Source organism: Ambystoma mexicanum, chromosome 6q (genome assembly GCF_040938575.1).
Source record: "Ambystoma mexicanum isolate Mex_15411 chromosome 6q, UKY_AmexF1_1, whole genome shotgun sequence".
Taxonomy (NCBI): domain Eukaryota; kingdom Metazoa; phylum Chordata; class Amphibia; order Caudata; family Ambystomatidae; genus Ambystoma; species Ambystoma mexicanum.
This window is the reverse complement of record NC_090937.1, coordinates 1,569,197,786-1,569,212,782: the sequence shown is the minus strand read 5'-3', so window position 1 is coordinate 1,569,212,782 and position 14,997 is coordinate 1,569,197,786. Positions and strand designations below refer to the sequence as shown.

At 44.8% G+C, this 14,997-nt stretch overlaps 1 protein-coding gene across 9 annotated transcripts in view; it reads right to left on the bottom strand.

The window, feature by feature from the left end:
* The window catches only part of DYSF (dysferlin), a 1,254,081-nt gene that overhangs the window by 821,127 nt on the left and 417,957 nt on the right, over nucleotides 1–14,997 (bottom strand). For all 9 annotated transcript variants that reach the window (XM_069632290.1, XM_069632293.1, XM_069632296.1 and 6 more), the window contains exons 5-7: nucleotides 11,936–12,047; nucleotides 8,903–9,090; nucleotides 3,342–3,470 (exon numbers count right to left, since the gene is read on the bottom strand). In XM_069632290.1, coding sequence (XP_069488391.1) covers nucleotides 3,342–3,470; nucleotides 8,903–9,090; nucleotides 11,936–12,047 — 429 coding nt within the window. The remainder of the gene's footprint in view (nucleotides 1–3,341; nucleotides 3,471–8,902; nucleotides 9,091–11,935; nucleotides 12,048–14,997) is intronic.

Below are 14,997 nucleotides of genomic sequence, written 5' to 3'. Positions count from 1 at the left end.
TTTTTGTATTGCTTGAGTCCTGCAGTTTTCTGCGAAATAATGTGCATTTGCCAATTACAACGTTCAGATTACTTTTGCAAGTTTGTACACCATTTCCAGTCCATCAAAAAGCAAACCTTTTTCAGCAACACACAATTCGTCACAACAGAAAACATATTCATTTTTGTGAGTACTTGACAACGAAAAACAGCTCTGCGCAACTTAAATGTATGCATAAACCCAGTCACAGAAGTAAATAAAAAAAGAGCAAGAGAATGTGCTGTTTTTATTTGCACTTCTTTGTGAAATGTGCAGGTTACTTTATTCTCAAAGATGACCTGCACATTTCAGTGGGGATGGACAACAATGCAAAAGATGTGCTGCCCTGCCCCCTTGCTTACATGTATTTATTTATTTGTTTATTTATTTATTTATTGGATATTTGTATGCTACCTATACAAAAGTGTTTCCAGGTACTACAAGAACAGATGTGGGTGGGGGATAAGGGAATAAGAACAAAACAACAAACGGTTCTATTGGCCTTGTGACAATCCTACCGTGCAAATGTTTGAGAAGGTAGTAAGTGCAGTGTGTACGGGGGTAGAGGGTGAAGTGCAGGAGAGGGGCACCTCCAGGGAGGGGGGCATGGAAGTGCTAGGGGGTCAAGGAGGCAAGTGCCAGGGGAAAAGATGGGGGAACACAAGGATGAGTGCAGTGGGCAGGATGGAGTAAGTTGGGTTAGTCGGGGAAAGGGAACACAAGGGCAAGTGCTGGCAAGGGATGCTGGGGGACTGGTGGGGGTTGGTCTGGCCCCTATATGACTCTGAAGGGACCAGGCCCCAGTCGTAGCTGCAGAGGGAGAGTTAGCACGGGGCAGGGAGAGGGAAGTAAGAGGAGAAAAGAAAAATCTTGAGAAGATCCGGTTCAAGTCTGAGGGAGAGGGGGAGGCCGTCGGGCTCTACCTCCCACTCTCTGCTTGGAGAAGCGTTTGACCTGCAGAGAGTTGGAGCCCAAGGACCGAAGGACTCTGGTCGGGAGATATTTAGGGGACAAATCTGGATGTTAAGAGGTCCCAGGCCCAGACGGCCTTGTGGATGATGCAGAGGGTCTTGAATGTGATCCTTACGGTCACCAGGAGCCAGTGTAGAGATTTATGGGCTAGAGAGATGCAGTTCCTGGGCTTGAGGTCAAGGATAAGTGTTGCTGTCCTATTCTGGATTAGTTGGAGGGCACAAAGGGAGGAAAGAGGCAGACTGAGGAAGAGCAGTAGTCAAGCCTAGAGAGAACCAAGACATTGGCCTCATTACGACCCAGGCGGTAACCATGGCGCTATTTGCACCATGGTTGCCTCCAAAACCTTACTGATTCCGCCATGGTGAATGGAGCAATTACCGCCCCATTCCAAGGTTGGCGGGGGTGGTAATTCCCCATTCACCATGGCCCTTGCCCTTTCCCATTTGAGCCCCCATAGGGCTCAATGGGAATGGGGAAGGCGCTAATAACGGTACTGCTAATTGTGGTACTGTTATTAGCTCCAAAGTCCCTTTGCGGGTCCTGTCCTTAACGCCTGGTAAAACCAGGTGTTAAGGGAGGACCCGCAAAGGAACCTCGGAATAGGGCGGTAAGGGATTACCGGCACCAGTGCCCTTACCGATACCGGTATTCCCTTACCGCCCGGGTCGTAATGAGGCCCATTGAGCTTCTGGGGGAAGGTGAAGAAAGGTAGAATGCCCCTGAGAAGGTGTAGCTAAAAGTTGGACTTCTTGGCAAGGTCCATGATGTGTGGAGAGAAAGAGAGAGAGGTGTCAAAGATGATCCAAAAGTTTTTTGCCTCACAGGTGGGTGAGAGGATGGGACCCAAGGGGTCTGGCCAGAGGGGAGGAAACAGGGAGCAGGTGTTGCAATGAGTAGGTTCTCTGTCTTACTGGCATTAAGGCAGAGATCATTGGCAGAGCATCATGCATGAATAGCAGTTAGGCAGTCAGGTATGAGGGAGGAGGAGGAGGTAGAAGGTGGCAGTTTGAAGGAGGAGAGCTGTGTTTCATCTGCATAACACTGTAAATTAGGTGAGAAAGTGGAGATCAGATAGATGTTGAAGAGCCATGGCGACAGAATAAAGCCATGGGGGACGCCACAGGTAGAGAGTGTAGTGGAGGAGAGAAAAGGATCCATTTGCACTTGGGAGGGTCTGTTAGAGAGGAAGGAGGTCAGTCACGCCAGTGCCCTGTCCGTGATGCCCAGGGTATCACGGAGACGGTGTATGAGGATGGAGTGGTTGAGTGTCAAAGGCAGAAGAGAGATTGGGGAGGATCAGAACATAGGGGGAGTTGGAATGCAGGCTAGAGAGTAGATCTTTACGGGTGTTCAGGAGAGCAGTTACCGTGTCTCTGATGGCCCTAAACCAGACTGATGATCATCGAGGCAGCCGGCCAGTCCCGTGTGGAGGGTCAGTTGATGGATGATTAGTTTCTCCATGAGTTTGCCCAAGAAACGGATAATGGAGATGGGCGATAGTTAGCTTTTTTAAGTGAGGGTGCACAAGAGAGTGCAAATGAGTGGTTGCAAAGGTCAGCCAAGGCTGTGGCGAAGGAGGCAATGTTGTCCTTGACGGTACTGGAGGTGCAGGGAAGCACCTGTTTAGAGGAGACTTTCATAGAGTGGACGACTCTAGAGATCTCATCTGGTGCAATGGGATAGAAAGAGGGGAGTATGGGGTGTCCAGGGGAGGTGAGAGAGCGGGTGAAGGGTTGGGAGGGGGAGAAGAGGACAGAGAGGACAGGATGTTCAGAGTTTTGGAGGAGAAGTGGGTGACCAGTGCAGAGCAGAGGACCTGGGAGGGGGGAGGGGAAGAGATGACCTCGGTAGGATTGGCAAGTCCCTTGCAGATTTTAAAGAGTTAAGCCATGTTGTTGGTGGCTCCAGAGATAGCGTGAAATGTAATTAAAAAATTAAGTATTTCTATCCCTGTTTGGGAAATAGGCATGCGGTTAAACCCTCTCCTGTTATACTTACAAAATAAGGCATGATAGTGTCAGGAATTGCCATGCCCTGCAATGCTCACCCCTGTGTTCATATTCCAATCAGGCACAGGGCACACCTTTGTGGCACTTTAAAGTGAATACTGTTTGTGGATACGAGAGGCACTTTGATATGTGCAGAAATGCCCCCTTGCTTAAAAAATGTGCAAAGTGGGGAAAAGAGGGCTTTTGAATGTGCGCATCGATAATGCACCCATTTAAATGCTCTTTGTGAATAGGGTGCTGCTGCATCTCTTCAGTAGGACTTATAAAATGTTTTGAGAATCTGACACAAAACATTTCATTTCGAATTGATTCGACACAGAATTCTGCTCTGAATCTTACCTCATCAAAAGATGGATTATTCCCTTTGCGTATTCTCGTTCGCTTCGTCTGCCCGGCCACGGTCAATTTAATGACAGGCTTCACATTGGTGCCTGGGAGTTGCCTTGCTTCTATCACGCGTATTCGGATCTGTGCAGATGTAAGAGATGTTCAGAGGAAAAAGAATAGACATAAAGTTACCCTTCGAGACAGGAGACTGCACTTGCGTCATAAGAACCAGAGAAGCCATGGAACCTGACATTATTTCACACTGTTTCATTTAGTCTTGGTTCCATTTCCAAAATGCCTTTATTTGGTTGATTCCAGTTTCCATTAATTGAGAACATACTTGTTGAAACCTGCTGTTCAGCTCAGCGGTCTGCAACCTTTGGCACTACAAATCCCACCAGTCCTAGCTAGTATAGTGAATGGTGAGGTATCATGGGAGTTGTAGTCCAAAACATCTGGCGAGCTGTAGATTGCATAACCGTGAGCTATGAGAATGCCTTGCATCAGTCTTTGTGCATGTTGTGCAATGAGATGGAAACCCACGTCCAGTGCCGGCCTTAGCGGCGGCAGCACCCCGGGAAGTGAAAGGGAAATGTGTCGTCCCTAAACCCTTTACGGCCCTGGTCAATGCAGGGGGGCATTTTCTTTGTATCTCAGAACTCCCACTCCAGAGGAGGGAGGTAATCACCTCAATGGGGTGGTGATGCAAAAGCACCCTCTTATTATTAACTATGTGCGCTCTGGAAAGCCGGGCAGCAGCACAAGAGCGGGGCACATTCATTTCAATAGGGCGACTGCCGTGCCTTCTCCCACCACGCCATCTCAGAGGAACCCTTGAAAGACTACCCTGAGCTGGCATGGCAGGGGGCTAATGACGTCCCCCCGGCGGCTCTGCCCAAGGCGGCCCTGCCCACATCAAAATTGAACAAATAAAATGCCTTCCTTCATCCAACCACACTCCTGACGTGAGTTCCCGGTGGGCTTCATTGCATGCTTTTAAGTGATGACGGAGAGCACACGCTGCATGGCGCCATTTTCTAGCGCTTCTCTTGTTGCGTTGAGGGCAGGTCCGACAGAACTGTGCCCTGTGGAACTAGTTGAAAAATGCCATGTTCATCAGCCAGGAACCGGGCCCGAGGGGATAGCGTGCTTATTTAGAGGATGTTGTGGGGCAGGCTGACGGTGGTGGAATGGGGTCATACCGTGAGTGGGTGTCACCACCCACTCCATGACTCAAACTGTGGAGGAGTTACACAGTGAATACCCAGACCACCCCTCCCCCCCAGTCCCTCACCACCCTCCGTGCAAAGCCTGAAACGAGGACCCCCTGAAAGCCACAGACAGATCTGCTGTCCTCAGACCTACCAGTGCCCAGAAATCTGAAAGTACCCACAAACAAGGGCGTACTCACAAAAGGGCACCTGGCTTCTCCCTGTTCGCTCCTGGTCTCAATACGCTATACACACATAATTGAACAAGTTGGCACTGGATATATCCAAACGCTTATGACTCCTCTTTACATCACTTGCATTCAATTTATTGTATATAATACATGTGTCAGAAAGTCAAAAAGTATGCACGCCCCATTCCCAACACAAAACAGAAGATTATAACACAGGTGTGTTATAACACACTAGTGTTGTACTACTAATATTCTTGACTTGAACACGCCAAGGATATTGGTAGTGTAAGACACACACACACACACTACAGAATTAGCCTAGTTAATCAGGCAGCCAGATTTATGAGCCGTAGTTGAGTGATAGTGGCTTGTGATTTGTATGATCACTCAAAACATTGTTTTTAATCAAAATGTATCACTGTACTGCACTTTTTCGCCTGTGTTATATAATGGAATCCGGTCATTGCATTGACAATCAAAGCATCGACAGCCAAACCATCTAAAAAAAAAGCATTAAAAAAAAATAAGCATCTACAGCATTTTTTTTAGATGGTAAAGTGTTTAGTTTAATAAAAATGTGTTTTAAAGGTTAAAAAAGGGGCTGGGGGGACCCCTCCATTAAAAATAAAGAAAACGAAAAGAAATGCATTAGATGCTTTTTTTAGATGTTTTTTTAGATGGTATGGCATTAGGTGCTTTGGCTGTCGATGGAATGACTATAGAGCGTTATAATGTTTTGTTGTGTGTTAGGAATGGATATGCCATAATGTTTGACTTTCAGACACATTGGGCCTCATTCCGAGTAGGGCGGTAAGGGTTAACGGTCACCGGTAACGAGACCGGTGCCATTAAACCCTTACCGCCCTACTACGAGTTCCCTTTGCGGGTCCCTGCTTTTAGCAGGCGTTAAGGACGGGACCCGCAAAGGGACTTTAGTGCTAATAACGGTACCGTAATTTACGGTACCGTTATTAGCGCCTTCCCTATTCCCATTGAGCCCTGTGGGGGCTCAAATGGGAATGGGGAATGGCCCTGGTGAATGGGGAATTACCAGTCCCTCCAACCTTGGAATGGACCGGTAATTATTCCATTCACCAGGGCGGAGTCGGAACGATTTTGGAGGCAGCCCCGCCGCAAATAGCGGGCGTGGTTACCTCCAAAGTCGGAATGAGGTCCATTGATTATATAAAATAAATGCAGTACATGTTATATAAGGGGGAGTCGTAAGGGTTTGCGTATATCCGGAGCCGGGGCAAGGCAGTCGAATAGCAAAGGTCCCCATACCCACTACTCAGGTTAGATACAAATAGAGCCCAGAGCAATTCTTAGGGTCATCCACAGCATTCCCATGGCATCCTGGGAGAGGTAAGGGGAACCTATAACTCACCGGTCCCACCTAGAGAAGGTTACCCGAAGCTTAAGAACCTTAAACACGGTATTAGCTACAGAGATCCCGCTGCCAGTTCCTGAATGAAGATAGTGGGGGTCATTCTGAGTTTGGAGGTAGCCATGCTGCTATTAGCGCCATGGCTGCCTCCAAACTTGGGTTCGGGTAGACAGAATGGGGACTTACCGGGCCATTCCAACCTTGGAGGACCCGGTAAGTCCCCATTCTGAAACCATTTCCCATTCCCATTCGAGCCCCCATAGAGCTCAATGGGAATGGGGAAGGAGCTAATAACGGGCCCGCCCGTTATTAGCTCCCTGGTCCCTTAACAGGTCCCACTAAGGGCAGCTGGCAAAACCAGCCGTTCCTGGTGGGATCCGCTAAGGGACCTCGGAATGCAGCAGTAGGGGGTTAACGGCGCCGGAATCCATACCGGTGCCGTTAACTCCTTACCACCAGGGTCAGAATGACCCCCAGTGTCTGTGCAAACTAGGATCACGATTCACATTAAACGCCTACCAGCGACCTGTCCCAGTGCCCCGCAGGCTCGTGCAACCATCCAGACATTGGGCCGGATTCATGGAAAGTTTTCCTATGGGATTGCGACATTATAAAACACTTCCATGAATCGGGGCCATTATATTGATTAAAGGTGTGTTTACTCCAAAAACGTCTGCGCACCGGGGCTGTCCCTTGTACACAACAGGTCTCCGCACTTGGGCTGGACCATGTGCACAATCGGTGTTCTTGCTATCTCAGGAAGCTTGGTTGGTTCCAATTTTTCCTTGCAACTTTAGCATCTCTGCCTTTGTCCAGACCCCAAGGTGTTTACATCTTGATCATGGAAAATCCCATCAGCTCGTGGGGATGCGATGTTGCCTCGTCTTTGTACACATGTCGCTAAGGCGTTCTCGACTGCGGAGGGACTATGTGGCTTCCATTGGGCAGTAGAGACAATAGTCACTCCCAACTACAGATATACTATGACCCGCATCTCTGTCCCCAAAAAACTGACCCAGGACTCCCGGCTTCCCTATGCTGAACAAAATCTTTAATGTCGACGTGTTCTTTTTTTTTGGGAGAGGGGGTCACTTTGTTCAGAGTAGTGTCCAACACCTGATAATGATCCTGATTGGCCAATGTGATGTTGTTAAGGCCAATCAGCCCAACTGACATTCAACCTAAAGTCTCGAGTCGTTCTGAAGGCAGGACCTGTTCTTTCTGCACGTGGAATGATTGTGTTTCTGCTGTCTTCACCGCGCCTGGTGTGTGCGCGCACGTATGCATGCTGGCACGGGTGTGTGTGTGTGTGTGTGCACGTATGTGCATGCATGTGAGGGTGTGTTTCTGTGCGTGCACTTGCAGGCATGCATGTGCATGTGTGTGTGTGTGTGTGTGAGAGAGAGAGACGGCGGCACTGTTGCTACTTGTGCCATTACTGTCCTCTGTTTGTGAGGGGAGTGTTCCTTTCTTCCGCTGCTGTCTCGCCCTGGGGCTGCCCGTGGACCACATGTGCTGTTTGCAGGAGGAAGCTTGCACCGCTGCTACACCGAATAACACGTCTGCGAATGGTGGGAATGCACTTCTGTTGCCCCACCCACACCCTCCCTCCCACACACACACACACATCAGGACACATCACTGATGTTGTTAATATGACAATCCCGTAAGAAAAGTGTAGCTCGCTTGATAGGTTTCGCCCTTTGTTTAATATGTGCAATTAATTGTCAGAATGGATTTATAGTTGGATCAATATTTTGCTGCAAAAAAGGCCGTGCGCAAAATGTTTGCCCAACACGCTATAAAGGTACATTTAAAAAGACTCCCACTAGATGGCGGTATAACACATGTTTCTAGAAAGCTACGGTTCTAACGTTTGAAGGGCCGACGTCTTCAGCCTCTGCAGCTCTGCTCAGATGTTTCCGGAGATGCAGCTTTTACACAAAAGCACAGGGTATTTATCCGTCCATTAATAGTCTCGCAAGCATAAAGCATATGGGACTTGTGGAGGTGGCAACATCCTGTCAGATGCTTATGGGGGTGGTGATTCCATTGAAGTCCATGGTGGTAAGGACATTTTAGGAGGAGGGTGGTTTTCAGGGTGGGTGAGACTATTGACGTCAATAGAGGGGAAAGCATTTCTGTGAATGTTTGCCGTCGATGCCATTGAAGTCCATGGAAGCATGTGTCTTGCTGGGATGGTGAAGACGATGCGAAAGTGGGAGGCCTACCTCCAAACGCGGTTGAGTTGGGGGGTATGATATTCGGGTGCCCACTGTACGGCAATGACACTGACATTTCTCGATTTTATTCATTTTCACACAGTATAGTGACAAGTGACACCAATTCAACGACTTCTCTTAAAGGCCCGCCAGTGATAAAAGCCAGTTCCGGATATCTTTACCCCTTCGTGCATTATCAATAATTCCCATCAATAAGGCTACTAGAGTGCCCCTTGCTTAATGATGTGTGGTTGGGTAGTTGGACATCATTCATTCACAAGATACAGTCACCAATCAAATAGCTCAGCGAGTTCATCAATTGCCTCAGGCATCAGGTAGCACACTGCAATCACATGAAAGACTCCTAGGTTGACCTCAGCCCTGTATCCTTCCATGGCTGGTACATTGGCTATTACAATACCTGATTTAAAGGCACTTAAAAGCATGAGAAATCCAGCATGAAGTGTTACCAAAACATAATACCCCAACTTTTTTGTAAGAATGACCTGGTCTACACCATCAACTCTGGTAATCTTTTACCACCAAATAAAGTTTGCCTCACCTGGAAATCTTGTGGGTTGTTCGACAATGGCTTTTTGGAACCACTTCTCTTTCTTTTCAGCCCTTGTACCTGGGGCACTTGGGATTTCTTGGGAAGAGTGGGCTGTTCTGCCCCCGGAGGGGCCGTTGGAGTTTCCGCCTCATCTCCTGTGCCCACCAGGTCCTCTGTATCTTCCTCTCCTCCGGTATCTGCCAGGCACAACACAAACAGGACATCAGAAGTGCCACGCTCTAATTTAATTATGGGTAGGATGTGAAACCAGTCCAAGAAACACTGATATTGCACCCCTAGGTTATATGAGGATCAGGAAAGCAAGATACAGACACTTGGGGTGCAGAGGAGAGTAAAAACACCCTGGCACAAGGTGGAACGTCAATAGAGGAAGAAAAGAGCCCTAATTAAGGACCCTTGCGTCCCCTGCACAACCAAAAGACTGAACACAGTCAACATTCTTCAAGATGTAAAAGAAAATGAATGAACAAACACAATTGTCAACAAAACAGTAATTGACATGCACTTTCACAAAGGTTCATTTAATAATGCGGTCAGATAAATAAATAGATAAAAACAGAGCTCTACGCGTTTCGGGGGATCCCCTTCATCAGGAGCCGAGGCAGGTCATCAACTCAACAGATTCATTACTATAAGGTAAACACAGTTATGTACTGAAATACCAAACTTCAACAATAGAAAGATACAATCATTGAAAAAGTCCAACTTCCATATGAAGGAGCCCATTTCACCTGGATTCCGATAATGGATAATATAAGTGAACTAGACTGAGGAGAATTGAAGGATAACACACTGTGTTTGCCTCATAGTAATGGAAGATTGAATCTGTTTGCACTGCAATATTGTTCAGACGTTCTGTTATGTAATGTTTTGTCATGTTATCTTATCCTAACTTGATAAAGTGCAACTCCCACCGTATAAAGGCAATTGCCCAACGGGGTCACTCAAAAAGGAAGGAAAACTGTGCGATAAAAGCAAAAACAATACAACTATTGAAACCTGGAGTTATCATCAATGAGTCTAAGAACCAAGAGGAGAGAATTCCAGAGTGAGGGAGCTGCGACAAATAGATAAAGCCCAGCCCCCGATGGTTGACTTCTTCACCCGTGGAGAAGAGGGCGGTTGGCTGAGCGAAGATCTCTATTGGGTACATATGAAACTATCTTCTCACGAAGATAGAAAGCTCCTTGACCCTGAAGTTCACGATGAACTAAACAGAGGGCTTTGAACTTCACCCTACTGTAGAGAAGCCTCTCAACGCTCACACCAGAAAAAGTACAACCCACTAAGGAACAAAGCCCAGCACACATCTTGCAAAGAAAACAATGTTGTATTTCCACAAAAATAGAAATATACCAGCAAAGAACTGTACTGCCACAGAACATTCTGCTAAATCAGTACGAACAACACTTTATGAAGCTATACAGTGTCAACAGTGACGTAAATTACATAATGAGCGAACCCGCGCGGCTGGTTGGTCGAGACCATATACATAGCCGCTCTGCTCCATAAGGGATGCCCGGCCATTGGTCCCAGCCCCATCTGTCCATCTTCTTCCACGTGGTTTACTCCTCTTGCGTTATCGGGTGTGAAGTTACCACCGATTGCCAATGATGTGAATAAAAACAATACAAGCTCTATCTTTAACCTGATGTGCACCTGGGACTGCAGACATGTGCCAAGTGGATACTTCAAGTCCTTGCTTCTAACAAACTACAGCTCGATTCCAGAAACGTTGGTGCCCAACCAAAGTTCCCCACCCTCTAATTCAATCGTACTTTTTGAAAAATGCTTGTCGCTTGAGAAAGAAATACATTCTGAGTCATGTTTGTGATGCTCTCTTGTTGTTAGTGTTTTTATTGTTCTTTTTGATTTTTGATATGTATGCTTTCATGGCAATGAGCCGAAAATAAAGATATTACTACTATGACTAATACTGCACAGGTACTGCACACAGTTTTGTATGGAGCACTGCCCTTGACCTTTAACATTCCCCTCATGGATCACAACATTGGTATCCTTACAGCTATTACACGACCCAATTCATTACAGCTTAAAAATACTCCACATTAAAACTAAATCCAAATCTGTGATAACATGTTGTGCTGATACCACTATTGCGTTTAATCAAAGAGTATTATTTATACAATTCCAAGAAAGAATATGTCTCCTTACTACCCAGTTATATGTTCATTCTGCCTGTTTCTGTTAAGCCTTTCTATTGGTCAATCGGTCCCCGAATAACAGCAACATGTTATCGTTTCTAATTAGGGGAATTTTAGGACTAGGCGTTGGAGAAAACGTGTTGGACACCGCAACTTTGATACTATTGTAGCGTGTGATGATCATTTTGTTGCTATCCAGGCATAATTTGATCCTTAGGAAGACAGATTAGAAGTAAGCAAAATGAACGTATAACTGGATTGCAAGGACTTATATATATATTTAGAAATTGTATTAGAACATTCCTTCTAATTGGTTTTCAAAAGACTCCAGCATCCTGACTCTAATCCACTTGCATCTGAAAGGAGCTACTAAACAACTGCCAGGTCCTTAAGATCTAATTCGGATAGGAAACTGATCATCCCTAGGTCCTGGAAAGAAAGACAGGGTGGACGCCCCTTTGCGAGTCAGTCATTCAGAACCTGGACTACTCTTCAAGCCGCAACTTCGTAAAGAGACAAATCTCTTCTGATATTCCAAAAACATCCTAAATCCTATCACTTCAATACATTTCAAATTGGACTCCTCCCTTTCCATTTTCTGATGCAACTCCTACGACGTTCTGTGCCTCATTCCTGTTTCTTTAATGTCTAGACACCTTCCGGCATACGTTGTGCTTTATAAAACTATGGTAACATAGCATACCATAGCACTGTATTTTCATTAAATTCAATAGTGGTATTAACGCATTATGTTATGCCAGACTTTGATTTAGTTAAAAGCCACTATGGTTGTTCAGCTACAAAACATTAAAGACAAAGATTTCATAGGAATACAGCTCATACTCTACAATCTTACCAGTGACTGTGTCCAACTCCGAAGTAGCAAGGGTGGCATCAGGTGGGGGTGGAACGAAGGCTGGGACAGCTCCGGGAGGAGGGAAGTAAGACAACTGGAGGGCTAAGGTTGCCTGAAAACGAAAACAGTAGAAATCAGGAGTCATCACCTTACTTGCCAGAGGAAACGGAACACGTTTCAATCAGTTCTTTGCAAACAGATTTGCTGAAATTGCTTTGTGAACTGCTTTATTAAATATTCTAACTTTTTTGTTCATCATTATTTTCAGCGTGCGGATTCAATTTCTTATTTATTTATTTATGAATTACATTTATAAAGTGCACAAAGCAGCCCTCGGGCATCGTGGTGCTCTTGCTTGTGAACCGTTTGGGCGTGGTTGAGTAGTTGGGAGCCAATTGGATGCCAATCGAGCAGCCCCCCCCCTCCGGATGGGGGACCAGTATGGCTTTCCTCCCTGCCCAAAATCCAATCATCCCAAATCTAACATATCCCACTATTGGCCAAAGCTGGTTCCAACAACACCCACAAGCCACCACCCAAAGTAACCCAATGCCAGCCAGCCACAGCCCACTCTAGTGAGAAGGCTGCCAACCAATCGGCTAATATAATTAATGTTTTGCATCACGCTTAATACCAAAGACCAGTCTCTGAGCACATGATTTGAACCGGTGTTGCTCTGCGTTGTCTTGCTTCAAAGACAAACGTGTTGCCCCTAAGCTTTCCTCTCGGCCCGTTGTATATCCCCGTAATATAGTTGACTTGAACAATGCTTCAAGTCTACTAATCAGTGCAGGTCTATACTGAAGTCTACTAATCAGTGCAGGTCTATACTGAAGTCTACTAATCAGTGCAGGTCTATACTGAAATCTACTAATCAGTGCAGGTCTATACTGAAGTCTACTAATCAGTGCAGGTCTATACTGAAATCTACTAATCAGTGCAGGTCTACACTGAAGTCTACTAATCAGTGCAGGTCTATACTGAAATCTTGAATTCTTCTACTTTGTCAGATTTGCACAATTGCCACATACTTGGTATACATGTTCACAGATGATTATCTGAATTTCAGCCAAATACCTAATACAAGCGTGGCTGCAGTGTGGCACGCCCACACTAATATCTGGTGCTGACAGACTGAAACATGTTTCTCTGGCAGCTGTGGCGATTCACCCTATTCCAAAGTAGCTGCCTTATTGGTTTTTCCTTTAGAGAAAAATGGAGGTCATCACAATAGTTATGAGGTATAGTGCCGAGAGGCAGAAAAAAGGGGCTACCAATAGCCATAGTATGCTAATGAGCTACATTTATACAGTGGGCACACCTCTCTGACATACATCAATTTATTTTCAATATTTCATTTATATAATTTCTACAGCTCAGCATCTATCAAATACATATAAAGTGCCATCCAAAGCAAAAAAAACTCCCACTTTAAAATGCTGAAATATTGCCTATTTTAACAGATGTTGACATAATTCCAACCCAGAATCTAATTAATCAGCAAGTGTGACTTTGTTTAACGAATTAAAGAAATAGCAGAACTCTACCACATCCTTCCAATTCCTTAAATCACATTAAGCATCATTGCACCTCCTGTCTATTGCTTTCAGCTCATGTGCCAAAACTCATTATTTGTAATCAAACCTTGAGTTATTACTATGTGGGATAGAATGATAATAATAATTTGTTTTATATATAGCGCTTTGATCTAAATGGCTTTACATAGGACATATTTACATACATTACTATTTTTACCCAATCAAAATTGGTGCTCATTTATCGATCTCAGAAAGAAGATAGGCTGAGTTGGCCTTCTATCTCTTGATTCAATGATTCAATCCTTTAATTACTATAAAATGTTCTGAACATTTCTTTATGTGAATGGGAGGAAAATTGCAATTTCAGACAGACCTCCAGATAACATTCGTAGCAGGCCTTTTTTATGCATTCAAATCTTGTAAATACGACAGCTTTATTATTTTCCTGTGTGCATTTAGTCAGAAGTTTAGAGCAGAGGGCAGTGCAGAGGGCAGGTTACTTGAAAGAAACCAGAATGCTTCTTTTGATTTTTATCTACATGAATGTAATTGCAAGCCATGGAGAAAAGTCTTTGATACAGAATATATTTCTCTGAAGCCTTGAAAAAAAAGAAACTGCAGCCTGTGATAAAAGGAATGGTTTCTTTGCATTCAGCTCATGGAGCAAATAGAAGCACTGTGCATGTTTATTTTCCTAGCATTTTAGGATTGTATAATTTACACTAAATTGCAATTGAGAATTCATCTTTTGTAACAAGCTATGCTTTTTTCCACTGAAAGCAAACTAGTATTGCGCAATTATATTTTTCAGAGTTCCTGGGCTGTGTGCACAATCCAGGGGCAGATCATGTTTAGACTTATAATTTAATTTACACTCTAATTATAAAAACAGTGTGTAAAATGATGAGTATGCATGATCTAGTTTACATACATTCAACCTTGCTGTCAATGGAGTACATTACTATAAGTGGTCAGTGGCAGCAGAGTCTTTGCTCAAGAGTAAGTGATTGTAATTACACTAATCACAGGTGTTACAGCCTTTCCAATCTTCAAGTCTACAATTTGAACATCCAAAACCTGACACTCCAGGAAATGCAAGCACTGTTCAAAAATAAACAAATGAAAGTTACATTTGGAATTGAAATAGAAACTCAGCTAAACCTGTCCCTGTGATAATCCAGATAGGTATTTAACTTTAGGTAGAGCTTCATATATGGTTCGTCCAGCATCTAGGTACTGTGATTATTATCCCTCGGCCAATACTCGATTTACTGACCTCTGAAGGATCTTAGGCAATAAGATAGCTCAGCCGGTTGAGCGCTTGTTTGCTGCGATCTGTGTGTGATCTGTAGGTTGCAGATTTGAATCCCAGTGAGGCCAACTCATCCTTTCAAGGTCGATAAAGAAGTACCAACTTCGATTTTGTGATAACTGTGATAGATATGTTCTATATACAGTGCTTTGACAAAAGCGCTAGATAAATAACCATTTGACCATGAGATTAGATATGTTTATTTATTTATT